The sequence below is a fragment of the Polypterus senegalus genome, chromosome 4 (genome assembly GCF_016835505.1).
Source record: "Polypterus senegalus isolate Bchr_013 chromosome 4, ASM1683550v1, whole genome shotgun sequence".
NCBI classification, from domain to species: domain Eukaryota; kingdom Metazoa; phylum Chordata; class Cladistia; order Polypteriformes; family Polypteridae; genus Polypterus; species Polypterus senegalus.
This window is the reverse complement of record NC_053157.1, coordinates 253,693,757-253,721,148: the sequence shown is the minus strand read 5'-3', so window position 1 is coordinate 253,721,148 and position 27,392 is coordinate 253,693,757. Positions and strand designations below refer to the sequence as shown.

The 27,392-nt window shown below is 42.7% G+C and overlaps 1 protein-coding gene across 2 annotated transcripts; it reads right to left on the bottom strand.

Moving 5' to 3' along the window:
* Positions 1 to 27,392, bottom strand: LOC120528507 (tripartite motif-containing protein 16-like). 2 transcript variants are annotated; one of them, XM_039752683.1, is made up of 6 exons: positions 26,793 to 27,392; positions 24,852 to 24,947; positions 22,950 to 23,183; positions 16,250 to 16,409; positions 11,822 to 11,887; positions 1 to 1,838 (listed from the first exon to the last, which is right to left on the bottom strand). In XM_039752683.1, exons 1-6 carry the CDS (start codon positions 27,369 to 27,371, stop codon positions 1,297 to 1,299), a joined length of 1,677 nt encoding a protein of 558 aa, XP_039608617.1. In that variant the 5' UTR covers positions 27,372 to 27,392; the 3' UTR covers positions 1 to 1,296. The 2 variants fall into 2 exon arrangements, with proteins under 2 accessions (XP_039608617.1, XP_039608618.1); XM_039752684.1 differs by lacking the exon at positions 11,822 to 11,887.

Below are 27,392 nucleotides of genomic sequence, written 5' to 3'. Positions count from 1 at the left end.
TTTGTGATGGAGAAATAAGGTTTATTAAAGGTATAAAGGAATAAAGGTTTATTAAATGTATTGTATCTGGCAGTGCTGTTCCAAAGTTTTCTAAGGCAAGCCCTGTGTCCTGTGCAGTTGGAGGTGCAGTGGATTAATAGTTGGACCTCTCAGTATAACAAGGTATATCGACCTCAGTGTCGTACGCCGAATGGGCAGCTCCAAAGTATGATGGGAGTATACGTATTTGTGGGGACCAGTGACGTGTGGTGAGGTTCATGGCTGGTGAGGCACAGACTCCTTCAGAGTGAGATTTACAAATATAGCTTATTCACTCTTCAGTTGGCATCATGCACACTGCCTACTGTTATGTTTCATATCTCTTCATCATTTTTTACACACACATCGGTAAGGTTCACAATTGACTAATAAAGAACGTTACATTTACAGCGGCGAGAGAGAGCACAGTGAGCGCATTTGCTCTGCAGCCTTCAAATGTATTACTTCTAAATGAAGTCCACACACCTACCCTTCCCCATGAAAATCTCCATCAATTTCTTGTAAAAGTGCACCCATGTCAAGTGTGTGCCAACTGACCAGGAACTCATTTTTGAAGATGTAGGAGCTTTAAGGGTACCAAGAGTGACAAATCTGGGGACAAGGAGGAGGTGCAGTTTAAAGTTTAATGTGACATCAACTAAACACCAAACTCTGTCAGTATGGCTGACATCTGACTGACTTGTGAGTCCTCGTCTTCAGACATTCACAGTGAATTCATTTTGAAGTGAAGGACCCTTTGAGTGACCAATGGAGGGTCACAACATGTCTGGTGAGTGGACAACACTCCAGTCCCATCTGTCACTCTCTGCTCCTACATATAGTCACTATTCAAGAGCTCTCCATACTGAGTCTGTATAGCGCCTTTCAGTTGTGCTGATCTAGAAGGACCACACGCCTGTCCAACTTAACAAGTGACATTCAGTGACACTTGGGGGCCTCAGTAGATGTTGGGGTGTCAGCCTGAAGGACATGTGGCTGTGAATCAACAGTGACCCCTGCTGGTCAGACTGGTATTTGTAGGTCTTAGGTGTCACCGCCCCTCATTATCACACACTCACACCTGATTGGCTACTCAAACCCAATGATAATGGAGACCCTGACAGCCGCACTCGCCCCGCATTCTCATCCACAAATTCAATCACAGAGGTGCTGACCCGCCAAACCCACCCATCCTGTAAATTTAATGTCACCACAAACTACAAACACAAAGAGGACCTCAGCTTGTGGGGACATCAAATGACTGGTGGAGGGTACTGGTCAGTGGTCACATGGTGTCAGATGGCTGATTGTTACACTGCAGTGAGGATCAACACTAAACCCTGGATAGAGGGGCTCAGTGAAGGAGGTGTTGAACCTGTGCAGGAGGGTCATTGTGTGTGAGACGCTATAAAATGACAGAGAGCCAGCAGGCCAGTCCAGATACACACCTATTCTGGGGCTGTAGGGGGCGCTGATTAGAGTCCTCTTCATATTGTACCACACGGAGTACTGGGAATGAGAACACACCAAACTCCAGGACTTGTCGTTGTATCCAATGCCACACTCCACGCCATCTCCTTTCCTGCTCAGTCCTTTATATGCGACTCCAATCCTCATGAAGTCTCCACTGCACTCCACCTCCCAGTAACAGCGAGTCCCAGTCAGAGCCTCTCTGCACAGAACTTGACCCCAGTAGTCAAATCTGTCAGGATGATCAGGATATTCGGCTTTTGTCCTCTCACATGTCACCTTCTTGTTCCCTTCAGATAGACGAAGGCGTTTGTGTGCCGTGTTGATGTCCAGTGTGAGGGGACAGAAGTCTGAAAGGAGAGAAAAGAAAACGAGTGAGGAAATCTGGGCGTGTGTAACGGGACTGGGGGCGGAGCACAGCACAGACAATTAACAAGAACCAATCAGGAGCTGCGCTGATGAGACACTAATAGTAAAGAGCTCATCTGATTGGACAGAATCTGTGGGGACTAAAAATAAAATTCTGAAATTATGATAAACACCTTAAGGTCACTGTCAAGGTCAGAGTTCAAATGGACTGACCACACGGACCGCTGGCTTTATTAAATGTCACTTTTTATTGTCACAGTCCACCTCTTTAATTTAAAATCAATCCACTGTCACACTTCATCACAAACTGATTTTCCTTTCCTCACAATAAGTCCCTGATCCCTGATCTCCTCCGTCCATTCCCAGTCTTTTGTTCTTTCATTTCCAGTGGCTTACTAAACGTTTAGGGGTCACACCCTGCAGGTCAGAGCTACACGGAATATGAAAATAAAAAATAAAAATAAAATAAGAACTGACTGAGAATGAAATGTTTGTAATGAATTGTCATAAACTTGTGACTGACGGCTCGATGATTTACTGGCCAGCTAACAAGACGGCCATCGAGTGCTGAGAGACATGAAGTTCATGAAGAAAGTCGTCACGGAGTGAGCTGAAGGAGTAAAGAAGCAGAAGCGTATTTCTTATTTATGATACATTATAAATATGAGGCGGTTAGTAATTTACCACAATCCCATCCTCACTGCTAGTTCCCTTGTTGGAATGAGTTCTTCTGTAATTGTGTCATGTTACATAACCACAAACTACACAGATAAGATATTAAAAGGCGATACCCCTCTCGTAGTGATATGGCGGTAAGAAATCACACAGGAGAAATAACAGCTTTCTTTATTGACGGCTTACATTATTACAGACGGGGACGCCATGACAAGACCTGCCGGGTAGTGGGGGTCCGATGTGCAGAGTCTGACATTTATGTCGCTGTGTTTGATGGATTTTCAGGATTGGATGACGTTATCACCCATCTGTCCATCGACTTCAAAGGTGTGCCAGGTAATGTGCCAAGGCTTTATGCAGACCCCCACTTCGGTGAATCACGCTATTCCAAACAAGACAAAGAGAAGATCCAATGTCATGCTGACTCTGACACAGAAATAGTACAATGTCCATGTCAGTTTGTCCTTAGCTTGTCTTCTAACGCTTGCCTAGCAGTTCTAGATGATGAGCTCCTGTGTGCTAAAGCTGGCTTTGTGAGTGGAAAGAAAATCAGATTTAAAATATGAACACAGGACACAGTGACATATTAAACTTCCATCCATCCATCTATTATTCAACCCGCTATATCCTAGGTACAGGGTCACGGGGGCATACTGGAGCCAACACAGGGTTCAAGGCAAGAAACAAAGCTCGGGCAGGGCGCCAGCCCACCACAGGGCACACACACACCCACTAGGGACAATTTAGAATCACCAATCCACCTGACTGGCATGTCTTTGGACTGTGGAAGGAAACCCACGCAGACACGTGGAGAACATGCAAACTTCACGCAGGGAGGACCCGGGAAACTACCCACTGTGCCACCGTGCCGCCCATTTTAAATGTCTATTCTGATTACATCAACAATCCCATTGCCTACATGCTGTGGCACAGACTGGTGAGTGTTGACCCGCCATCAGGACTCTTACACTCCAAACACAAATTATTAGTTCACTTTGTTAGAATGGTGTGCACTGACTCAAGAAAGGACTCGTCTGTTTACCGGTGAAGGAAGGAGGACGAGGGCTGATTGATGTCCGCTGTATGGCCGCTAGTCTCAGATTGATAGTTTAGACGCAGCTTTTGTTCTCTTTAGAACCCCTAATTTTTAAAAGAACAGCTCTTTTATTTTTATCATAAGATTGAAAATTTGGGTTTTGATGTGCAGTTCTTGTTACTGGACTTGAGTGATTTAGATCTCACGCCGTGACCCAAATTCTATAAGGAGTTTTACTGACTTGGAGCTCCTTTCTTCAGAGAGTGCCATCCACGTCCCCTTTGCTCTTCAATGAACCCCTCATTTTGAATTCTTTATTCACACGTCCACTAACCCTAACCCTAAGTCAGGGGAACTCGACCTCAATGCAAAAAGATAGAGGAGGATGAGGAGGAGGAGGTGGAGGAGGAGGAGGAGGATGAGGAAGAGGAGGAGGAGTAGGAGGAAGAAGAGGAGGAGGAGGGGGAGGATGAGGGGGAGGAGGAGGATGAGGAAGAGGAGGATGAGGAGGATGAGGGCTGCTTTTCTGATCTGCAGGTGGAACCCAAATTGGACATGAATGGTGTGAGCGACGACTCGATTTGAAGGCTTGATGAACAGGAAAAGGATGTTTTTGATCTTTAAATAAGAAAGATGTGTATGTGTACTTCATCAAAGTTTTCCATTTTTCAAATCTAAAAACACCATCATGACACCCTGGACTGAATAATTAAATATAAAAGACGAGGTCAGGCCGGCATGGAGAGAATTTTATAAACCCCCTAATAATAAGAGAGCAGGCGATTTACAACAGAGAATCGTAACAAATGTGATCGTAAATAAACTTCCGAGTGATGTGAGCGATAAATGGGCCTTCTGTGGGGAGAAGGAGACTGTTTGTCATTTATTCTTATATTGTATGAGCAAACTCTGCTCGTGTACTTTCAGAGAATATGTGAAACATTTACTGTTTCTTTTGATGATCTGAGATTTATTTGGGGCAAGAAATATAACAAAACATCAAAATTAAAACTTTCAGATTATTGACTTGGGCAAGCAAAGTGAGCCATTTTAAAAAGCCGTAATAATAAACAGAGTGGTACGTCACCAGATGATGTACTCGTTATTTTCAGATTTTATGTTATTTTGAGAATTAAGCTGGAATTTACATATTATAAATCAATGTGTAATATCAAAGAGTCTGAAAAAGTGTGGGGAGTGAAGGGGGTGCTGAGCTCCATTGAGGAGGGGCGACGAAAAATCAATTTGGAATAACGAAGAAGAGCGGGAGTGCGATTGTGATGTTAAATGTTAGAAGGATTAGAAAGAGAACTGAATACTAAATACAGACCTGAGTACTCGACTTAATGTGTGGGGACCGGGAGTAGTGGAGGAGGGAAACGATTAGGAGTTTATTCTTGGTTAAATACGTATCGATTTACTCATCGGTTTAAAGTATTTCAATTTGTGTGCGGTGTAGGAGACGTGTACTGGGGAGCAGTGAAGGTGTGTAATGTAATTAGTATTTATTGAGAAATTGTTATTTATATTGACGTGTTCATGATTTCTATTGTTGAGGAAAATAAAGTTTAGATTAAAAATGATCTATCTATCTATCTATCTATCTATCTATCTATCTATCTATCTATCTATCTATCTATCTATCTATCTATCTATCTATCTATCTATCTATCTATCTATCTATCTATCTATCTATCTATCTATCTATCTATCTATCTATCTATCTATCTATCTATCTTGCACCTTTTACATCTATCCATAAGTTATATAGTGCCTTTCACATCTCTCTTAGTGTCTTTCATGTCTGTATGCCATCTCTCTTTTATATCACCTGTCATTTTTTGACACTATTGACCATGAGACGTTGTTGTTGTGGCTTGAACATCTTGTTGGGCTTAAAGGGTCGGCTCTTAACTGGTTCAGGTCATATCTAACTGGTAGACACTTTTCAGTGACTTTAAATTCCTCTTTTTCGTCTACTGCTCCTCTTAAATGTTCCTCAGGGCTCCATTTTGGGTCCTATTTTATTCTCTATATACCTTCAATCTATTGGAGTGATTTTTAGGAAATTTATCATTTCTTTTCACTGCTATGCTGATGATATTCAGGTTTATATTCCTGTCTGCAACTCTGCAATGAGTCAACTCCACAACTGTCTTTCTGAACTGAGATCCTGGATGGCTAATAATTTTCTTGATCTGCTCATAGTAGGTCCACCAGCTAAAGCCTACATTAGTCTTGGACTTCTCAGCTCTTTCTCTGTCTTTTCCAAACCTCAAGTCCACAATCTTGGTGTTATCTTTAATAGTAACCTCTCTTTTGAGAAACAAGTTAATTCTGTAGTCAAGAGTTGCATTTTCCAGCTTCGTCTATTAGGTAAGATCAAGCGTTTTTTTATTTTCTAGAGATCTTGAGAAAGCTATTCCTGCTTTTATCTTTTCTCGCCTTGATTACTGCAACTCGCTGTATTCTGGGATTAACAAATCTCTGATACGCAGGTCACAGTTGGTCCAAAATGCTGCCGCTCGCTTTCTGGTTGAGCAAGAAAGTCTGATTCTGTTTCTCCTCTTTTAGCTTCTTTACAGTGATTGCTGCCTGTCAGTTTTCAAATTGATTTTAAAATCTTGTTGCTAGTTTTTAAATCTTTACATGAGCTCACTGCTGCCTATTGATCTGAATTGTGTGTTTTACAGCAGCCATCCAGAGTGCTTAGATCTTCTGATCACTTGTCTCTTGTTGTCCTTCGTACCAAATGTGAAACCAAGGGGGACAGACAGGACTTGTGCCGCCTCGCCTGTGGAGCTCTTTACCTCGTCACATAAAGGAGTCGTCGACAATTCAAAACGAGATTAAAGACTCATTTCTGTTCACTTGGTTTCAGTGACCTTCAGTAATACTCCTTGTGATTATGTAATCTTACTTCCATTTATTATTTATTTTATTTCTATTTATGTTATTTATGTTAATTGTATGTTTTTCTTCTTCTTTTATTGTAAAGCCCTTTGGCCACAGCATTCATATGTTGTTTTAAATGTGCTATATAAATAAATTTGACATTGACATTTTCTGTCATAGTCTGTCCGCTTCCTTTCATAGCTTTTCTGATGGTTGTGCTGCTTCCAGACACGTATTTTCGTATTAAAGCATTTAACCAATCACATTTCAGCCATCATTTGTTGCCAGGAAGAGAGGCCTTCACAATCCGTTGTGCAGGCCCTCTAACCCAGAATAAATGTCGATTAACCTGTTGCTTCAACCAGTCAGATTTTGAGTTGGTGTCAGTAGGGCCCTCTAGCAGGCGTACGGCAACATCACCGTATTCAGACCCATTGATTGGATAGAAGCCGATATGAGGAACTCTACGAGGCGAGTGAATGCACCGCAGGTGCTCCGAGCACAAGATCCTCACGCGCACAACCGCCAACTCCATGGCAGGATTCTGGACAATATTATTTGCCAGACACAGACCAGATTTCAAGACCACGAAAAATGGATGTTTGTCACGCTCCTCGAGCCCCAGAAGTTTCGGGAATACAGGAAAAATTTCCCGCATGCAGCCTTCTCCATTTTAACACAGAGCCACGGAGCGTTTTTGATCTGTCTCGGCTAAAAACAGAACTGACTGTAATGTATGCCATGGATGATTTTGCAGGAAAATCTCCCACTGATCTCCTTGACTTCCTTCATCAGAAAAATCTGAATGAGGGGCAGCTGTTCACATTAGTATATTTGGTGGTGACCATTCCTGTGTACACTGCTTCTGTTGAGCGGACATTTTCAGCCCTAAAGTGAAAACTTATGCCAGAAATACGACAGGGCAGGTTCGACTTTCAGCATTAGCTTCGATGGCAATAGAAAGGGACTTTTTGATGGAACAGAAGCACATGGATAATCCGTACGACACAGGAATTGAACTGTTTTTGAGGAAAGAGAGGAGGATGGATTTTGTTTACAAATAATCAGAATTTTTGGTGAGTAAAATTTTGCGATATTCCTAAATAATATTGTAAGTTTATGAGTTATTATTGATGTTTTTTATGTGTGTCGCGGCTGTAGCTGCAGTAGAAAGGAACTTGTTCACCCTGGTTTGTCTATTCAATAAAGGCATTTATTGTGGCTATTATACTTCTCCCAGTGCGTCTCTCTAAATCCTCCGTGCGGTGACATTATCATAAGGCTTAACAATCTTATTGTTACACCTTCTACGTGCACCAAACCGTCTTTATTACGGAGTCTTCCTTGCTTTACCGCTGGCTGCTTCTTTCCATTCACCTTCCTAGCTCTTTATTTAAACAGTTTTCCTTCTCACGTTTCCATTCCTTTGCTGTCTTCTCCCTTTTCGTTCAAAATACGCGCCTCATTGTCTTTTTACAGCCAGCTCCCCTTACGTCACATCATGGTACGTTTAGCACAAGTTAATACCGGGAATGCCTGTTAAACATCTTACACTCAAGAGTAGAGATTTGGGTAGCGAACACTTCGATGAATGAAACCTGTTATCTTTACAACGGCTGACAAACACGGAATGCAACTTCAAAACAACACGTCCTCCAAATACGAACCTGATTAAAAGAAATAATGAGAATCAAATCCTTGATGACAGCAACACTCATAACAGTGACAAAACAATTACATTCACAATCATGTTACGTTATTTTTTAAAATGTTTCCTTTTCTTTTCTATAACTTCTTTAACACACGACTTCTCCGCTGCGAAGCGCGGGTATTTTGCTAGTGTTTAATATTTGTGAAGTCGAGAACTCAAAGCAAAGTGTCTGCTCTGTGGACTGAAGAATGGAGGATGATGAGGACTTTTGTCATCTTTAACTTATTTCACATACAATTGTGCTTCATTTTTAAGCTAATACTGTGTCTGTGTATAAAGGATAACCATGACGTGGATTTTATTTTTAACATGCAGGGCCTTCACAAAGTCTTCAGACTCCTTCACGTTTTCACATTTTTTATACTGTACCCTTGTGCTAAAATACAATACTTAACAACCCATAATGAAAAAGAGAAAGCAGCATTTTAGAAATGTTTGTAAATTTACTTAAAAACAACTAAAATATCCCATTGATTGTAGGATTCAGACTCTTTGCTGGGACACCAGGGGCCTCATGTATAAACGGTGCGTACACACAGAAATCTTGCGTAAGAACTTTTCCACGTTCAAATCGCGATGTATAAAACATACACTTGGCGTAAAGCCACGCACTTTTCCACGGTACCTCATAGCTTGTCGTACGCAAGTTCTCTGCTTGGTTTTACAGACTGGCGGCACCCAGCGTCAAAGCAGTGCTACTGTTCCTGTATGGTTACACCTTATTTTCCTGACGCGGCTTTATAAATACACAGAAACTAACCGCATATTGTTTATTAATGTAACGCATCTGATTGTAATTAACTTGTAACAATATAATGGTCCAGGGAACAGCCATAGTATTCCAAATACCATAACTGCTTCAGTGTTGTTACTTTTACTGCACCTTCTTCTTCTTCTACTTCTTATTCTTCTTCTTCTTTTTTCAGCTGCTCCCGTTAGGAGTTGCCACAGCGGATCATCTTTTTCCATATTACTCTCACTGCACCACTCGGAGTATTTATATCACTGTATCTGAGTGTGAATCACAGCAGCAGCTGATCGGAAAGAGAATTATCGGTATACAGCTTTAAGGACACGCTGTCTCAGCCACTGCAAAACGTTTCAAAGCCTTTCCTGTACGGACCTCACGGTTCAGAAACAGTTTCATCCCAAGAACTTTAAATGCAGTCAATCAAGTGCTCCTTGTAGATCTGTTAGGACTTAAAAGTACAATCACCTCACTGTAAACTTGCACTACAGTTATAATATCGCACAACCAGTGCCACTTTATAAAGCGTGTATTTAAATATGATGACGATATCATTTTTAAGGTGAAATGCAGCAAAATATGTTTATTATATTATACAGATAAAACTTTAACTTCATTTAAATAATCTATATTCTTCACTGGGACTGTCGTTAAGGATAGAATAATTAAACATGTACTACGAAGATATTTCAATGTTCCTTAAACGTTTTGAAGAATCGGCGCTCTAAGCTTATAGATGGCTTAACATCTATTACAGAGCTGATTGTGTGGCGATCGGTTGCTTGGAGAAAGAAAAGCAAGGACTCTTGGGGTGGCCACGCCAATATATATTGAATATAAAACAGAAAGAGAAAATAACAACACAGCTAAAAACGCAGCGACAAATTTCGGCAAAAGTTAAATGCTTGTGTCATGAGCACGAGGCGGCTATGCACCGTGATAAGCTACCTCACTGACATTGGCGGGCGAAGGAGACACCGATTCTTCCTCTGCCCAGTGCCACCAAAAGCCTAGAGCCGCCCCTGAGTACTGCTGCAATAAATTATTTCAATGAAGGTCGCACACAATCACCATGTTCCCATGTTTAATAACGTGCTTTAACTCCTATCATCATGAAAATTATATCACGTATACATCTCAGTATTTTAGTTATTCAGATAGCTGTAATATCACGAATGTAATGGATTCTTTGTGCAGTCGGAGGAAGAGAGCCGGTTTAAGAAGCAAGTAGTGATTCACACACATAGAGCACATAGAAGATCAAATACAAAACAAAGCATTTAACGTGCTACTTTAATTACGATGTGATTTGAGAAACTGGTTAATTAAACAATTTTAAGATGAAGTTTATGATGTTCTACTTTAATGACAAAATAAACTACGTGATTAAAGTGGAAATGTCGAGATTGAAGTTGACATTTCGTGCTTTTTCCTCACTGTGTGCCTTTTTTCTCTGTACCCTAATAAGCTTTCATATGACACTCAGACAGTGGGCTTACAACTCTTCTTTTCACGGCGACTTTGATATGTGACTTCTTTTTTATTTCCGGCACTATGCGATTTTGTGAATGTGAGCTTTCAAGTTTCTCCAACACGCTATGTCACTCGATCAACTTCCTTTTGTTGATTATACCACGGTTTATTTGAACAAATTGTATGTTTTTCCTTTGCCTTCACATTCGCTGAAATTCGTATATTTTTCCCCGTGCTTTTCCCATTGTCTTTTCACTGAAGGCTGAGCTTAAGGGCTATTTATATTGATTTGCATATTCAAAGAGACGTAATTCTGGGAGGAGTTGGAGCATTACATAAAGCGCGTGTACGAGCGTTACTTTTCATGCTGATTGGGATTTATGTAGCGGAAGAACTTGGAAGTTGGAGTACGCACAAATTCCTGCATCTGGATTTTTCTGTGTGTAAGCACATTTCAGCTTTTGTGCTTATGTCATTTTATAGTGCGAGTTCTACGCACGGCGTTATACATGAGGCCCCTGAACTTTGACTCAGGTGCATCCTATTGTTTCAGTCATCGTTGAGATGTTTCTACACCTTGTTTGGAGTCCACCAGTGGTCAATTCTCTTGATTGTACCAGATTAGGAAAGGCACACACCTGTCTACAGAAGGTCCACAGTGGAGCAACTGCAACAGCAAATGGCCACCTGCATGTTATTGCACGCACTGAATAAGCTCCTGTTCAAACTCTTATGTTAAAAGCATGAATTAATCAACAGAATATGACCGCAATCGACATTTTAAACTTAACGATTTACCTTGCATACCAATATATACATTTTATGACCGTTTGAGGTTAAAAAGAAACAAAAAAATAAACACCTTCTCCCCAGCGGGGAATAGAATGCGGGTCTCTGAGACATGGCAGGGCTGCTGCACTCTGAGTCAGCAAATCTTAGTGTTACACCACAAAAGCTCTTGTAGTGTTCTTGAACCTTTTGTGAAAGAGTTTATTTGATCTTTTGACTTCAGGCTTCACACATTCTATAGTTTATGCCTACATTTTGTAACATTTATTACTAAAATATGAAAAAGTTTCTATTTTAACAATGTGTTTACACAGATTACTGTAGAAACGGAACACACATGAAATGCGTGTGTTCCAAACAACAATCTATTATATCCACTCTAAAACTCCACTTCACTCCCAGATAATCAATCAAGACATGAGCTAGGAGAAGTTTGAGCACGTTCTGAGTTGGTGGGGGGATGGAATAGCAGGCTGCTTGCAGCTTGTCTTTATCGGCACATTTACAGGACAAATGACGCTGGCAGAGAGGTGCGAACGGATTAAAGTTGGGTTGGGAGTTTTTTCGTAGACTCTGGTAATTCTAGTGTTAAAGATAAATTATTTCTTCAATCTATTCAGTCAAAGCACAAACTTACATTGCAAGAACTCCTCTCTGCTCTGAGGTTCAGCAGGGTGTAGGGTGAAATTTTGAGCTTTACAACCTGAAAAGAAAAAGAAAAGAGAAGATTAGAAACTGTGAAGATGGCAAGATTTTCACTAGCAACTTAAAGCATGTAGGCAAATGTTAAATAGCTAAATGTGCCAAGTGAGGACATGTTTTCTGAAAGGTAATGAAATTTACCACTACACTAAAGTCTCTCCTTCTTAGAAGTACTCGGAACCTTTACTGTGGCACTCCAGATAATGCTGAGGTTCATCCTGTTTGCTTTAATTATCCTTCTGATGTCTCTAGAACTTGATTAGAGCCCACTTGTGCCAACATGATTAGATATCATTCAGAAAGTCCCACGTGTACCTGTGTATAGAAGGTCCCACAGTTTACACTGTATGTCAGGAAAAAAACTAAGCCATGACGTCCAAGGAACTCCCTTTAGACCTCCACAATAAAATGGTGTTAAGGCACAGATCAGGGAAATGGGATCACACCATTTCTAAAGCTTTGAGTGTTCCCAGAAACACACTGGTCTCAAGAATTGTCAAACTAATTGACCGGGCAAGAAGGGGCCTTGGTCAGGGAACTGACTAACAACCCAACGGTAACTCTAACAAATATCCCAAAGTCCTCTGCTGTGATTGGAAGATCTGTAGGAAGGACAACCATCTCAGCAGCATTCCATCAATCAGTATAAACCTCTACAATTAAATAACCCCTGGTCGTGGTGAAACAGGACAAACTTTAAAAATCAGTTAAAAATGTAATTTGTACTGAGAACAATTTGTATTTATAGGTTTCCTATCCGAGGGCATACAATATTTTTGGTTTTATCAGGGGCGAGGACATTGAGGTTTCTTGGGAACTAACTCAGGAGAAAGCAACATAAAGCTGACCATGCGAGAAGTCTGGTGAGCGAAGATCAACCACAGCCAACTTGAAGGTCTGTCCCTGCGCCTCGTTAATTGGCATTGCAAAGCAAAGTTTCACCAGGAACTGTAATCTCTTGCATTGAAGGAGTAAGTCTGTCGCGATTAGAGGAATGTGAGGGATTAAAAGCCTCTGGCCAGAGTCACATCCTGTGATGATTATCACCTCTATGATGCTGTTCTGAAGCTGACAGACCTGGAGACGGGCACCATTGCAAAGTTTGGGTGGGCTCAGATTTCTCAAAAGGTGCTCCTACTTTCAATGCTAAAGTTGTGGGGCGGCATGCCTGGAGAATTAATGGAATTTAATAATTCTGTAGGAATAACTTATTCATTGTGTTCTAAAATGGCATTTATTGAAGTGTAGACAGCATGTCAAATAATTTGAGCACCAATTGATTCATTTTATGCCTTCCCCTCCCCTCGACCCTCAGCCTCTCTCTTCACTTTGCACGTATAAATCACTGCTGCAAGTGAACTGTGATGAGAGAAGTCGCAAAATCAACCGGAATGTTCAAGCAAATTATAGAAATAAACCCGATCTAAATTTGTGAAGTAGTTCTCTCGTGATAAGTGGACGGATAGACAGACAGACGTTGGATATTATAAATATATACAGTTTGGATATATATAGGTGACACAGTAGCACCATGGGTAGCGCTGTTGCCTCGCAGTTAGGAGACCTGGGTTCGCTTTCCGGGTCCTCCATGCATGGAGTTTGCATGTTCTCACTGTGTCTGCGTGGGTTTCCTCCCACAGTCCAAAGACATGCTGATTAGGTGCATTGGCGATTCTAAATTGTCCTGCGTGTGTGCGCGCGCGTGCCCAGCTCAGGGTTTGTTTCCTGCCTTGTGCCCTGTGTTGGCTGGGATTGGCTCCAGCAGATCCCCAAGACCCTGTAGTTAGGATATAGCTTGTTGGATAAAGGATGGATATAGATATCAGCAGCCCCAGCACTGCCCCCTGGTGGTCACCACTCTTAACATCAGCATATTCTGAGAAGATTCCTCGCACCATCACCCTCTGCTTACTGTGTCTGAGACAATTCTGCACCCATCTAAAAACATCACCATGAACTCCCAAATTCATTTAGTTTGATGCACAGACTCTCATGTGGCACCTGCACATTAAAGTTACTGGTCTATAGTTTCATGAATGTGTTTCTTTGATATTTGGACTTCAGGCTTCACATGTTATGCACTTCATGTCTACATTTTGTCAATTATTACTAAAACATGAAAAACATTTCTGTTTTAACAATGTGTTTACATAGATTGTTGTAGACACAGAACACACATGATATAGATATGATATAGTATTTATAAAAGGTGTCATTTTACTTGACTTCTCACTCTATACAACTCTAAGCAACTGACACACAGGTAAACAGACTTGAGCTGAGAAAACTGTGTGGCGGTGGGGGGTGTGTGATAGCAGGCTGCTTGCTGCTTATTGACACATTTACAGGACAAAAGACGCTGACGGAGAGGTGCGAAGGGATTTAGGTTTGACGGATTTACGAGTTTTTCATAGGCTTTCATAATTCTAGTGTTAGCAGATGCTCTCATATTCACAATGGAGTTATTTGTCCTTTACACCTTATCCATTTGTTTTTTCCTTTGCCACTTCTTTTTCAACTCTTTACTAAAAAACTGTGGAGTTTTTATTTTTTCAATTTCCTGCTGAATTGATATGTACCTGTCCTATGTAATATTTTAAAATGTTTTTTAAACCTGTACGACTGCTCCTCGACTGTCTCCACACTTAAAAGCTTATCCCAGTCCATCCTCCTTAGACTTTGTCACATCATTACTAGACCCCTCTATTCACCATATCACTCCTGTCTTGCAGCAGCTTCACCGGCTTCCAGTTAAGTTCCACATTCAATTCAAAATTCTCCTGCTAACTTTTAAGGCTCTCCACACTCTCGCCCCTCCATATCTGTCTGACCTCCTCCATGTTGCCATTCACTCCTACACCCTTAGATCCTCGTCCTCCATCCACTTGACTGTCCCCTTCGTCTGTCTTAAAACTACCAACTGAATGCTCTGCTCGCCAGCTCTGGAGCTCACTACCATCTGTGCTTAGAAATATTGAATCATTCTCACTTCTCAAATCTAAACTTAAAACTCATTTGTTTCAGAATTCTTTTTCTCTTTGATTACAATTGCTATGTCTGATTTAAATTTTTCTATTTTAGTTTTGTTTATAATGTGTGTTTTATCTATTGTTCGGTGTCCTTGAGTGTTTAGAAAAGGCACCTACAAATAAATAAAATGTATTATTATTATTATTATTATTATTATTATTATTATCTCCTCAAAATTTGCCCTACCAAAGTTCAACTTAACAATTTTAGTCTTTGCACTCGCACTTTTCCAAAACCCTGAGAATTGTGTCGTATTCTGGTCACGTGACCCTGATGGTCCAATCACCTCGACACCCTCAGTTCTGTCCTGATTATCACAGAATACTAAACCCAGACAGACTTCACCCCGTGTTGGTGCTTTAACATGCTGAGTCACTGATGGCTTCTAAAATCTCCTGCTCTTGTGCTCCGCTATTTACAAGGTTAGGTTTGGCATTGACAGATGTAACGTGGTCTTCTGAGGATCAGATCTGTTTGTCCTGATGGTTCAGGATATTCCTCAATTTTCCAATATCTTGTAGGAGTTTTCCTTACTCAGTTTTCATCACTGACAAGTCACACTGAGCTCCATTTTCAAGCTCTGCTGGAGTCACACATAGTAGTGCGTTGTTAAAGGACAAAGGGCTCAATACTTTCAAGAGGGTCTGTCATCATAACGGCACTGATTTCAGCAGCAGACCTGACCCTACATGGAGTTCTCCTCACAACTGTTTTTTGTAATTCATTTTGAGTTTTAAGCTCCTTCACTGTGATTAGGTGTTTAAGTTGGAGTGAAATGACGGCTGGCATAACAAACTGACTGCAATTATGGACTGAACAGCCGGAGCCCGAGTGGAGCCCTAAATGGTCAATCACACCATCTTATTGATATATTTTCTCATAAAGTGAAATATCCTCAGCCTTTGTGTTGGAGACCATCCTTCTTTATAAATGTGGAGCTCAACTGGTGGAATGTGGAATCCACTGGCCACAATGTAAAGGACTTGAGTGGTTTGAATCAAATTTGTGTTAATTATTATTTAATAAAAAAGCAAACTAATAATATCATGATGTCATATAAAAATACTTTTAGAGAGACTATAAAGAAAAAGTGTAAGAATTATAATATTCTACTGAAAATGTCAACATTCTCGTTTAGCAGCAACTGTGTGCCCTGAGCGTGTGATATCACTCTGACAGTCACCATAAAATGGCGGATATATAATACATCATCCTCAATAGATACATGTTAACGAGTCAGTCATCTTCATGCGTCTCACCTCTTAATGTCCTCTTATTGTCACTCTGGTCCTCCTCAATAGCAGACACAATGTCACCAGACTCTCACACTTACCTGATGGAGTCCTTGTCATGATGTCCCACTGGCTGATCTTCTCCACAGTCTTTGTCAGACCTGACAGCTCCTTTCTCAGGTCCTCAGATGAGAAATCAGCAGTGACAGTGAAACTCAGTGAGTCTCCATCAGCAGGAAGGACACAGCGAGATGAGAAAGTCTGCATCAGGAGAGAAGAGGAGACGAGATTTCAGAGAGGACCCACAGATCTTTAATGAATCAGCACTCCATACTTTGCTCCATCCTGGACGACGACACTATAATACACCACCCTTTAGGTGATGCATTCGATTTGAACCACAAGTTAACCTCAAACTGAGCTCAGACCCTGTAACTGCGCTTGTCGAGGGTTTTCAGCGACAAGAAGGATATTCAAGCAGTTGTTAGGACTCGTTGTTCAAACAGAAAGTCCAAGTGTCATCGTTTTAAATGTTTTAGTGAAATTCAAAGCGGACAGTTCTCACCGATAATAAACAGATAGCTGATAACACACACACACACACACACACACACACACACACTCACAAGCTCTTGTCTACGGTATAATATTCCGTTTACGTGTCCAGGTTACATTTGTTAAAGTCTGTCATCACCTCCACTAAGACCTGCAGACATACACACGTACAGTCAGAACACTCAGAGCCCCTAATGCCTTTCTGTCTAACACTTCATGTTTCTTTCTGGCCGTCTTACTTCAGTCTGAAAGCATTCGATTGTCTAAATACAGAAATAAAGCAGAGCATTAAGAACATCCCATTAAATTGTTAGCTTACGGGTTATGCAGAATATTTGATTATCTATGTGAAGGCTACATTCTATTTAAATTACACTTATATTTATGTACATTTACTATTCATATTCATTTAAAACACTTGGCTCTTACAGACCACTTCCTGTAAAACTCAGATTTAATGTAATAAATACATTGAAAACAATAGTCATAAAAATAAATGGACATAATCAGATCTGTAGCCCACACCCCCAACACATGAAATATACAAATAAACACGTACATAAAAACGTTAGACAATAGACAACACACCACGTCCCCACAGTTTTATCTTTTCTGATACCAACTGGTGGTCTTTTTGTTGACTGAACAGCCAGAGCCCGAGTGGAGCCCTAAATGGTCAGTTGCTCCATCTTATTGACATATTTACTGATTAAACGAAATATCCTCAGCCTTTGTGTTGCAGACCATCCTTACTAGGGATGGGAATTGATAAGATTTTCACGATTCCAATTCTATTTTCGATTCTGTTTAACAATTCGATTCTCCTATCGATTCTCCTATCGATTCTTATTTTTAAAAAAGGAGAACACACAGGTCGATTAGCTTAGAACTTTGTTTTATATCTTATCTTTGAACAACATAGAAATTTAGGAGTAGCATGACCTTGCAAACCTAACAGTGAGATCTTAAGAGACCCACAGCCTACGGCTCCTCAATGGGGTGCCATGGGGTCCCCAGAAAAAAATTTGTAAATGTAAAATAATAATTAAATAAATATTCTTCTGTAGCAATAACAAAGTATAACATAATTTATTCTGTGGCAATTACACAAGAATGTCCAGTAACATTTACACTCTCCTTCTTAAAAGTATATATGAGCTGGGAACTCAAAAATAAAACTACATCAGCCAGCAACAAATACAATCAACTCAAGTCCAATGGAACTGTGCACTGTGCAATTTTGCAACCATCAACTATGGAGAATTAACAATTCTTTTGCAGAAATATGAGCATACTGTATCTGCTTTTTCAGGAAGGATTCGTGATCTTTCTGGACTTATGGTCTCTCCAGCTGTGGAGAACACCCTCTCAGATGGGGTGGAGGACGCCTGCACACACTCTGTGAAAGGACAAGCTACCGGTAGACTGCAGCGAGAACTGCTAGCATCTGAGCCAACCAGACTCTGTCTGTCTCTCTCGTCGTGGTCATCTAAATGCAATGCACAGTAATAGCAGGTTTTGCAATAAGGCAAATTGCGCTAACATAATATGCAATGTTAGTTGATTAGTTACCTGCCATATTAATGGGAGAGGACGTGCAAACATTACCGTTGCTGCTGGGTGGAGATGCACTAGTCCGGAGCGGATCAAAAACACGACATTCATTTAAGGTTATCTCGTGTTTTGTGAGGAAATGCTTTTGCATATTCGTAGTGTTTCCTCCCGTTGATGAAATATCTACTTTGCAACTATTGCAAGTTGCCCTGTTGTCATCCTTTCTCGTAAAGTATAACCAAACTTTTGAGCATTTGTGCCACTTAGGCGCCATGTTTCCTGCTGGGTAAATGACGCTATGCTACGTGGTGACATCATTCGAGGCAACTGGAATCGATAGGGGAATCGTTTGCAAAAATGGCAAACATTTCCAAGGAATTGAAACAGTGGCAACCGTTTTCGATTCCCATCACTAATCCTTCCCCAGTCCCATAATAAAAACACTGTGTCCATCTCAGCCAGTCTCAATCCTTCAAACTGTCCCGTTCATAACTTGATGTGCTGCCTCAGCTCAGAAACAGCCCTACTGGGAATTTCTTTGAGGTGGCCATCTCCAAAATTACACAAGTGAGGCAATCTTCTCTCCGGTCTTAGATGGTCTGCCGCTGTTTCATGTACCGTCAACTTTGCGTTTCCTTTTGCTCCTTCTTTCTTTTTCGTGTTCCTTATTGAACTGTAAGTCGCCATTTATAATTCTTTGCATTTCTATAACACTTTTCTCACAACTCAAAGCGCTCAGCAATTGCAGGTTAAGGGCCGTCTTGCTCAAGGGCCCAACAGAGCAGAGTCCCTTTTGGCATTTATGGGACTTGAACTGGCAACCTTCCGATAGCCAGTGCAGATCCCTAGCCTCAGAGCCACCCCATCTATCACCATGGCGACCTCCCAGAAATCATCCCAACTGACTGTACTGCTCCAAGGTCCTCACTATTGTTTTATTCCTTCCAATTATTTATATGTTTCCCTGAAACAGGATGATTTAAATGGCGAGATCACCGTTCATTCATTTATTGGTTAGTAATGACAGAGTATTTCAGTGCAGTGGGACACGTCATCAACATGAGTTTATATAAGCATTTCCTGCATAACAGTTGACTCATCAGACTGTAGATAAGGGGGCTCAGGGTACAACGGGCACATGATAACCAACTGACTTGGCACAGAGAGCAAGACATTGTGCTCTTTATGGACATTAAATTAATTCAATTAAATATCAACAGTTATATACGTAGCAAGAAAGCTCTTCAGTATAATTACACAATGGAAGGTCTGCACTAGAAAGTGTTAACTTCTGATGAAGACGTGTACTCCTTTGTGTGCTAATCATCATCCTCAACCAGATAGAGTAGAGAAGGCTAGAGGGGAGAGGAGTTATATAGCGCCTGCAAAGTAAAAATCAAGAAGAGAATCTCCATAACCTGAAGAACACACTTGTGAGTCCACATCAAGAATATTGTGTGAGGTGACCTCTTGGGCACGGCCATCAGCAGTGTGTCTTTTTACAGAGAGAGTGTTGACCTTGTTGAGAGGTTTACTTACCTTGGCAGTGATATTCATTTCTCTGGTGACTCTTCTTGTGAAGTCAGTAGACAGATTGGGAGAGCATGGTGGGTCATGAGGTCGCTGGAAAGGGGTGTGTGGTGCTCCTGATATCTCTACAAAAGGATGAAGGTCCAAGTCTTTAGAGTCCTGGTGCTTCCTGTCTTACTACATGGTTGGGAGACATTAACGCTAACCAGTGACCTGAGACGAAGACTGGACTCCTTTGGTACTGTGTCTCTCCAGAAAATCCTTGGGTACCATTGGTTTGACTTTGTGTCGAATGAGAATTGCTCATGGAGTCTTGAATGAGGCACATTACCTGCACTGTGAGGGAGCGTCAGTTACGGCACTACGGCCATGTGGCGCATTTCCCTGTTAGTGATCCAGCTCTTAAGATCCTCATTGTTGGGGACCCGAGTGGCTGGACCAGGCCAAGGGGTCTCCCACGTAACACCTGGCTGTGGCAGATAGAGGGTCACTTCTGGAGGGTAGGAGTGGACCGTGTATCTGTCTGGGGTGTTGTCAACCGGGATCCCGAGCTGTTTCAACATGTAGTGGGAGCAGCAATGCACTGTACCAGTGCATGCTTCCCAGCTTGACTTGTTGCTCTCCATATTAGCGAAATGACCTGACAGCACAAGAGAAGGTCGAGAGACGAGAGACAAGACACATTAGGAGGTGACCTGACAGACAAAGAGACAGTTTGGGAGCATACACTGATGGCACAGTGCTACTCCCACCACCTGGATTGGGACCTGAGTGCAGTGGGTGACATCTCAGCACAACACTGGTACAGTGTCAAGTTTTTACAGTGGCTGGAGTGCCAATCAGGCCACCAACCCTCAAGTTTTACTGGTGTTTAATAATATAAAGGGAGTCTATGTCACCAATTGTCAGGTGGCATCTTTTAAAATAAAGTTAGTTGAGTGTAGGGCGGCATGGTGGCGCAGTGATAGCGCTGCTGCCTCGCAGTTAGGACACTTGGGTTCGCTTCCCGGGTCCTCCCTGCGTGGAGTTTGCATGTTCTCCCCGTGTCTGGGTGGGTTACCTCCCACAGTCCAAAGACATGCAGGTTAGGTGGATTCCATCCATCCATCATCTTCCGCTTATCCGGGGTCGGGTCGCGGGAGCAGCAGCTTAAGCAGAAAGGCCCAGACTTCCCTCTCCCGGCCACTTCTTCCAGCTCTTCGGGAGAATCCCAAGGCGTTCCCAGGCCAGCCGGGAGACATAGTCCCTCCAGCGTGTCCTGGGTTTTCCCCGGGGCCTCCTCCCGGTTTTACGTGCCCAGAACACCTCACCAGGGAGGCGTCCAGGAGGCATCCTGATCAGATGCCCGAACCACCTCATCTGACTCCTCTCGATGCGGAGGAGCAGCGGCTCTACTCTGAGCCCCTCCCGGATGACTGAGCTTCTCACCCTATCTTTAAGGGAAAGCCCAGACACCCTGAGAAGGAAACTCATTTCAGCCGCTTGTATTCGCGATCTCGTTCTTTCGGTCACTACCCATAGCTCATGACCATAGGAGAGGGTAGGAGCGTAGATCGACTGGTAAATTGAGAGCTTTGCCTTACGGCTCAGCTCCTTTTTCACCACGACAGACCGATGCAGAGCCCGCATCACTGCGGGTGCTGCACCGATCCGCCTGTCGATCTCACGCTCCATTCTTCCCTCACTCGTGAACAAGACCCCGAGATACTTGAACTCCTCCACTTGGGGCAGGATCTCTCCCCCAACCCTAAGAAGGCACTCCACACTTTTCCGGCTGAGGACCATGGTCTTGGATTTGGAGGTGCTGATTCTCATCCCAGCCGCTTCACACTCAGCTGCGAACTGATCCAGAGGAGCTGAAGATCACGGCCTGATGAAGCAAACAGGACAACATCATCTGCAAAAAGCAGTGACCCAATCCTGAGTCCACCAAAGCGGACCCCTTCAACACCCTGGCTGCACCTAGAAATTCTGTCCATAAAAGTTATGAACAGAATCGGTGACAAAGGGCAGCCCTGGCGGAGTCCAACTCTCACTGGAAACGGGCTCGACTTACTGCGGTATGCGGACCAAGCTCTGACACCGGTTGTACAGAGACCGAACAGCTCTTATCAGGGGGTCCGGTACCCCATACTCCCGGAGCACCCCCCACAGGATTCCCCGAGGGACACGGTCGAATGCCTTTTCCAAGTCCACAAAACACATGTAGACCGGTCAGGCAAACTCCCATGCACCCTCCAGGACTCTGCTAAGGGTGAAGAGCTGGTCCACTGTTCCGCGACCAGGGCCGGAAACCACACTGTTCCTCCTGAATCCGAGGTTCGACTATCCGACGGACCCTCCTCTCCAGAACCCCCGAATAGACTTTTCCAGGGAAGCTGAGGAGTGTGATCCCTCTATAGTTGGAACACACCCTTTGGTCCCCCTTTTTAAAGAGGGGGAACACCACCCCGGTCTGCCAATCCAGAGGCACTGTCCCCGATGTCCATGCGATGTTGCAGAGACGTGTCAACCAAGACAGTCCTACAACATCCAGAGCCCTAAGGAACTCCGGGCGTATCTCATCCACCCCTGGGGCCCTGCCATCAAGGAGTTTTTTGACCACCTCAGTGACTTCAGTCCCAGAGATGGGAGAGCCCACCTCAGAGTCCCCAGGCTCTGCTTCCTCATTGGAAGGCATGTTAGTGGGATTGAGGAGGTCTTCGAAGTACTTAGGTGGGTTAGGTGGATTGGCGATTCTAAATTGGCCCTAGTGTGTGCTTGGTGTGTTTGTGTGTGTCCTGCGGTGGGTTGGCACCTTGCCCAGGATTGTTTCCTGCCCTGTTTTGGCTAGGATTGCCTCCAGCAGACACCCGTGACCCTGTAGTTAGGGTCAGCGGGTTGGGAGATGAATAGTTGAGTGTAAATTTCAAACATTTTGACTTCCTTACACAGACAAGGGTAGATACATGAAAAAAGTGCAAATGGAAGCAGAAACTCAGAGACTTGGTACTGTACCTTTGAAAATATTAGGGGAATATGAAAAGACATTCTGTGTTGGGCTAAATGGCCCATTCTTGTCATGTTGTACAAACTCCTCAGATCTTTTAAATTTGACTCTAATGTTTCTCAGGTCCCACACACCCCAGTCTGATCAATCTCCATGTGAAGTGTCGCTCTCACCTGTAGGAAGTGGAGATGGTCCTTGGTCTCTGAAAGCTCCTTCAGCTGAGCATCTCTCCTCCTCAGCTCCTCAATCTCCTTCTCTAGTTGCTCAATGACTCCTTCAGCCTTCTCCGTTTCTCTCTTTTCTTGTTCTCTGATCCTCTCAGTCATTTTTCTGTGGGCTTCCTCAATGCGCCGTATCAGAGTAGTGAAGCTCTTCTCGTTTTCCTCTACCTCTCTTTTCACTGAAATCTGATTGAATGAAGAAAGACATTGAATTGATTCACCTAATAAGACTTACAGGTCATTAGATAATTTTGTTGCCATTTTGAAGTTGTAAAGGATAGTTTGCTGGTACCTCACCCAAACAGGAGACCAGAGTAATGGAGGGTTAGTGAGAGATGGGGCAATACGATCATTTAGTATCCTGGGTGTCAGATTCTCTCTGCCAGTGCTCCCAATTGTGTGCCACCAAAGGTGGATGGGATATGCAGTTTGAAGGATAAGCCTTTTGAGGTGCTTTAGAAGTATTTACAGGGGGGTCTACTCCATTATCCCATGAGGACTTTAACCCAGAAAAGCATGTGTGGTGTTTCTATCATGTGCTGGGTCTGTTATTAAAAACAGTCTCTCCTGTGAAATGGGCTTAGGATTAAAAAGGAGGAGGAAGGTGGCAGGAGAAAAAGAAGAATAAGATGAGTTTTTCGAAAAAAGCATCTGTGCTGTAAGGCAGATGTGGGAAAACAAAAGAGTTCGTAGCTGTGTTCTAGTTTGGTGGGAGACCAACTGGACACAATGTCAAACCCATCGGTCAAAATGCCAGATGTTAAATTGAGTTATCACATATGAGTATGTTCTGATTTCATTTAAATTCATTAACTATTTTTTTTTTTTATTTATTGTCCCCCATCTTTAATCTAATGTCATAATTAGTGTTGTGAGTCTTCATTTCCCATGTTGCTGTATTTCTAATTCATTCATTTTTCACTGTGACTGTTAACTCTAGCATTGCTCTTATGGCTTTTATTTGTATGGCTCATTCTGGTTTCGTGGGTGTCGGGGAATTAGTTTGAACCCAAAGTGGCCTGGGCCAAGAGAGCAGCTAGGGGTAGTGACAGGTGTGTCACAGTCTGATGTAAGTGTGAGGTGCCCACGGTCATCAACCCCAAAGCTGTAAATGTCCACCTGTTTTTAGAACCTTTATTAGCCGTGTGGTGACTCTTATAACTCTGACATACTAGGCAGGAATGGAACACCATAAAGGTTGACCTCATTCTCCAGGAAAAGGGAAGAAGTGCTGATCAGGGATTCAGTTAGTAGGGGAACTGAGATTACAGTTTGCTCCAGAGACTCAGATGGTGTGTTACTTTCCTGCCACACACCTCTTATTGTTCTTTACTTGCCACTGAACAAGTGACATAAGTAAGGTGAGTGTGCCAGACCTATTGTATAAACTCAAAGACTAAAGAAGAGCAAAGTTGAGGAACAGAACTGACAAAGTGATCATCTCAGGAGGTCCTCTTGTGTGATGCTGCACTTCGGATAAAACTGAGGAGATCAGAACGCTTAACGCATACCTGAAATAATGGGGTAGGATAAAGTGAATTACATTTCAACCAGAGGTGTAAGCTTAACACGTATCATAGGAACAATAATTAAATTATTAAGGAAAAGATTGAGCACCACAAGTCAAGAAAAGAAGTCTCAGTGAGCAGTCAGCATGGGTTTACACCGATGAGCTGATGTTTCACTAATTTAACTGAATCTGTAATGAAATAACAAGAAACACCGTTGACAGTGAATTGTCATGAAGGATATAATAAAATGTCTTCTACCTTTTCCTGCCCCTACATGTCATCACCAGTGAAGTTCTGTCGGCTCTTCTAGTTTTATTTCTCATTTCTTTAATTTTCCACTCACCTTCATCTGCTCCACTACCCTCCTCGTCTCCTTCAGTTTCTTCTCTCTCTTCTCAAGTCTCCTCCTGATTTCACTCAGCGTCACTCCCAGATGTTTCTGTTTGGACACACAAGAGGACACATGGGGGTCTTATCAGAATTCACTTCCACTTTGGGATTTTTACTCTCATTGGTGAAAAGTAATGAAGTACACCTCTCCTGTCGTAGAATACATCAATACAAGCGTTAATGAAATCACAAACAGGTGAAGACGTTCTAAAGCCAGAAGCCTTGGATGAAGAGAGAGGTTAAACTCCTGCACAAAGCATTCAGATCTGGTGACCCTGACCACCACAGCACATCCAGGGTCAACCTGAAAAAGGACATCAGGTGAACCGAACAGAAATACAAACAACAAATTGAGGATCATTTCGAAACTCAGACCCCAGACATATGTGGTAAGGCATCCAGACCATCAGAGAATACAGGAAGGTAAATACAACTTCAACATCAAGTAATGTCTGCCTTTCTGATGATCTAAACAACTTTTATAATAAAACACTTATAACCAGAACTGCCCCTCTGGCAGACGACCAGCCGTTCAGACTTACCACCTCCACTGTTTAATCTGCACTGTGAAAAGTGAATGCACACAGTGCTGCTGGTCCTGCTGCCATACCTGGGCGAGTGCTTAAGACCTGCACTGGGCAACTACCTGAGGTCGTCAATGACATCTTCAGTCAGTCTTTGGCCCAGGCTGTTGTCTCTGCCTGCCTTAAATTCTGAAAGACTACCTCTCTGTTGCACTCATCCCTATCATCACCAAGTGCTGTGAGAGACTGGTTCTGGCCCACCTCAAATCCAGTTTACCTTCCACACTAGATCCCTACCAGTTTGCCTTTCATCCCGATAGGTCAGCGGAGGATGCCATATCCTCGGCTCGTCACTCTTCCCTGACACACATGGATGACAACAACTGCTATGTCAGGGTTCTATCTGTTACTTTTAGCTCCCCATTTAACACCATCATCCCCTCCAATCTGGTAACTAAACTCAGCAACCTCAGCATCATCACCTCTCTTTGTAAGTGGACACTGATCCCCAGTCTGTCAGGTTAAACAACCAGACATTCTCCACCCTGATCCTGAATATTGATGTTCCACAGGTCTGTGTGTTATATGGCTCCAGTTTCATGATAAAGTTCACAGGCGACACTACGGTAACAGGACTGATCAGTGACAATGACGAGTCAGCCTACGGAGAGGATGTTAAGCACCTGGCAACTTGATGTGCTGACAATAACCTCACCCTCAACACCAATAAAACTAAAGAGCTCATTGTGGATTACCAGAACACTAAAGGCAGCAGACACGCTACTGTCCATGTAAACGGGGCTGAGGTGGAGTGCGCTTTCTAGCTTCACATTCCTGGGATGTCCAAATCTCAGAGGACCTTTCTTGGACAATAAACACTTCCAGTCTATTTAAAAATGTGCAACAACAACTTTACTTTCTGAGGAGGCCAAAGAAAGCCTGCCTGTCTACTTCCTGAGCAGCCCTTCTTCTCTTCTTCTGTCAGCATCTTTTCACGTTAAAACTGACAAAGTCCATGTTTTTGTTGCAGTTTGTACGGTTTCTTTAATTTTTTTTCATTTAAGCTGGGGCTTAAGTCGTCAATCTGCCTCAAGAATGATTTATGATATGAAGAGGTGGAGGAAGTGATGGTGAAGCTGGTAGGAAATGAGAACGGTGCCCATACACATACACCACCCTGCTGCCAAGAGTTGATTCTACAATAAAATAAAATTATCCGTGTCAGCAGGATATCCTCCAGCTTAGGACTCTCCTGTACTTGAAAGTCAGGTTATAAGATGGATGAACAGATGTCTCCATCCATCCATATTTACAAACACCTTAACTCCTGTAATTTAGTTATTTTCTATTAAATATTAAACTCCACTCACCTGTTTTTCTTCTCTTTCAGCCTCCAGCTCGAGCATTTCATGATTTTTATGTCCAGTCACAGCACACATCATGCAGATAAAGGAATCATCAGTTATGCAAAACATCTCCAGACTTTTCTGATGTTTCTCACAGAGTTTCTCCTTCAGATTTCCATCAGGATCAACCAGCTTGTGGTGCTTCAGGGCGTCTCCTTCAAGGTGAGGTTGCAGGTGAGTCGGACAGAAAGAGGCCAAGCAGGTGAGACAGGACTTCACCGCTCTGAACTTCTTCCCAGTACAGAAGTCACACTCCACGTCTCCAGAACCAGCATAATTCTGAGACAAAGGAGGACTGAGTGCCGTCTTCTTTAATTTCTTGATGACTTCATTCAGCAGAGTGTTTCTGTTCAGCTCAGGCCTTGTGGTGAAGGTGTGTCTGCACTGAGGACAGCTGCACACTTGGCTCTGATCCCAGCAGTCTGTGAGGCACTTCAGACAGAAACTGTGACCACAATGCAGTGACACTGGGTCAGTCAGGGTGTCCAGACACACCGAGCAGGTGAACTCGTCCTGTGACACAAACAGCTGGGCCTCAGCCATCTTCAATCTAAGGAGAGGCAG